The sequence below is a fragment of the Olea europaea genome, unplaced genomic scaffold, assembly GCF_002742605.1.
Source record: "Olea europaea var. sylvestris unplaced genomic scaffold, O_europaea_v1 scaffold4349, whole genome shotgun sequence".
In the NCBI taxonomy this organism is placed as follows: Eukaryota; Viridiplantae; Streptophyta; class Magnoliopsida; order Lamiales; family Oleaceae; genus Olea; species Olea europaea.
Genome location: NW_019262655.1, coordinates 8,921 through 10,294, shown reverse-complemented (window position 1 = coordinate 10,294; position 1,374 = coordinate 8,921). Strand labels below are relative to the sequence as shown.

General features: G+C 33.6%; 1 protein-coding gene across 1 annotated transcript in view; it reads right to left on the bottom strand.

Annotated features, from left to right (window-relative positions):
- Positions 1-470: 470 nt before the first annotated feature.
- Positions 471-1,374, bottom strand: part of LOC111387881 — a gene marked incomplete at its 5' end in the record, with an annotated part of 9,780 nt that continues 8,876 nt past the window's right edge. The window contains one exon of the mRNA XM_023012476.1: positions 471-941. Within this exon, the coding sequence (XP_022868244.1) occupies positions 471-941 (471 nt within the window). The remainder of the gene's footprint in view (positions 942-1,374) is intronic.

The following is a 1,374-nucleotide window of genomic DNA, read 5'->3' as shown; positions in this document are numbered from 1 at the left end:
CTAGATTACTATGGAACCCACAACGAAATCGAAATCGGGCCCAAGAAAGTTCCAAACAAACTGGTTTATGGATTTTGACTAAAAAACGATGGATTAAACAACCCACACAGCTAACATGACATGTAGACCTTTTAACCACATAATTTAATGAATCTAACCCAGAAATTTTAAAGTTCGACTTGAAAATTAAATGAACCAAGAAACCAAAGCAATTAGAAGAATACTCTAACCCCGTGATTACACAACCCACGAATCTCACTTTGATTGGTGAACACCATGAGAATTAACCTGATAAGTTTGATAGATTTGTTCGTTAAGAACAAGAAGAAAGAAAACGTGCCTCCATTTAATTCATGATAAAAGTTCTTGTGTTACATATTTTTTTTTTAAACAACTCCAGATTTTATAGATCAACCCTCACATATGGTGGAGGAATACCATGAAAACAAACTCCACATTACAAATAGACTTTAAAGATAACGTCGTACATATGGAAAATGATTTCTATTTGATATAAATAAGTTGGTAACTGCCCCAGGAAGATCTGCCATATCACGAAATGTTGTCTTGCTTATATTTCCACCTATTTTTGATAATGCGTCTGCAACTTGGTTTGCTTCCCGGAAAACATGTCTAAGCGCCACTTCTCTTCCAATCATGAGATCATTTATCTCCTCCCATGCTTTCCAAAATATCCATCCTGTACATCGTTTATTGAGGAACCAGTTCACAACGACTTGAGAATCACTTTTGATTATAATCTTTGGGAAATTTCGTTCTACACATATGTGGATGCCTTCCAAAACAGCTTTTAGCTCCACCCATGTGTTAATACCGTGACCATAGAAAGTGTGAAAAGCATAGATGAACTCCCCATTATTTGCCCTAATCACTCCACCTCTACCACAATTACCAGGATTTCCTATGCAACATCCATCAATCTTTAATTTAACCCAGGTAGGGAGAAGAGGTGTAATGTCACAAAAATTCATAGATTAGAATTTAATTTATGAGTGCTATATTTTAATATTTTGAAAGTTTGGGGACTAAAGTATATCTAAAGTAAATTTCAATTTCATTTGGCTTAAAATATAGATACTAATGGAGCAATAATAAGTATACGAATATTGGGCTCGCTGGATATGTCGTAATTAATCATGTATGTTAGGCTCGAGAAAAAGTTAATTTGGATTAGTGGAGCCCAAATTATCGAGGTCGAATGATAGAGCTTTACAATTATATTTTAATTGATTATTTAAAGAATTTAATTTTCTCTCAAGTCACATGAAAGGAATGAAGAATCTTTGTTAAGTTAGGATTGAATATTTTAATAATAATAAATATATATAAGAAGAGAGAGAGAGAGAGAGAGAG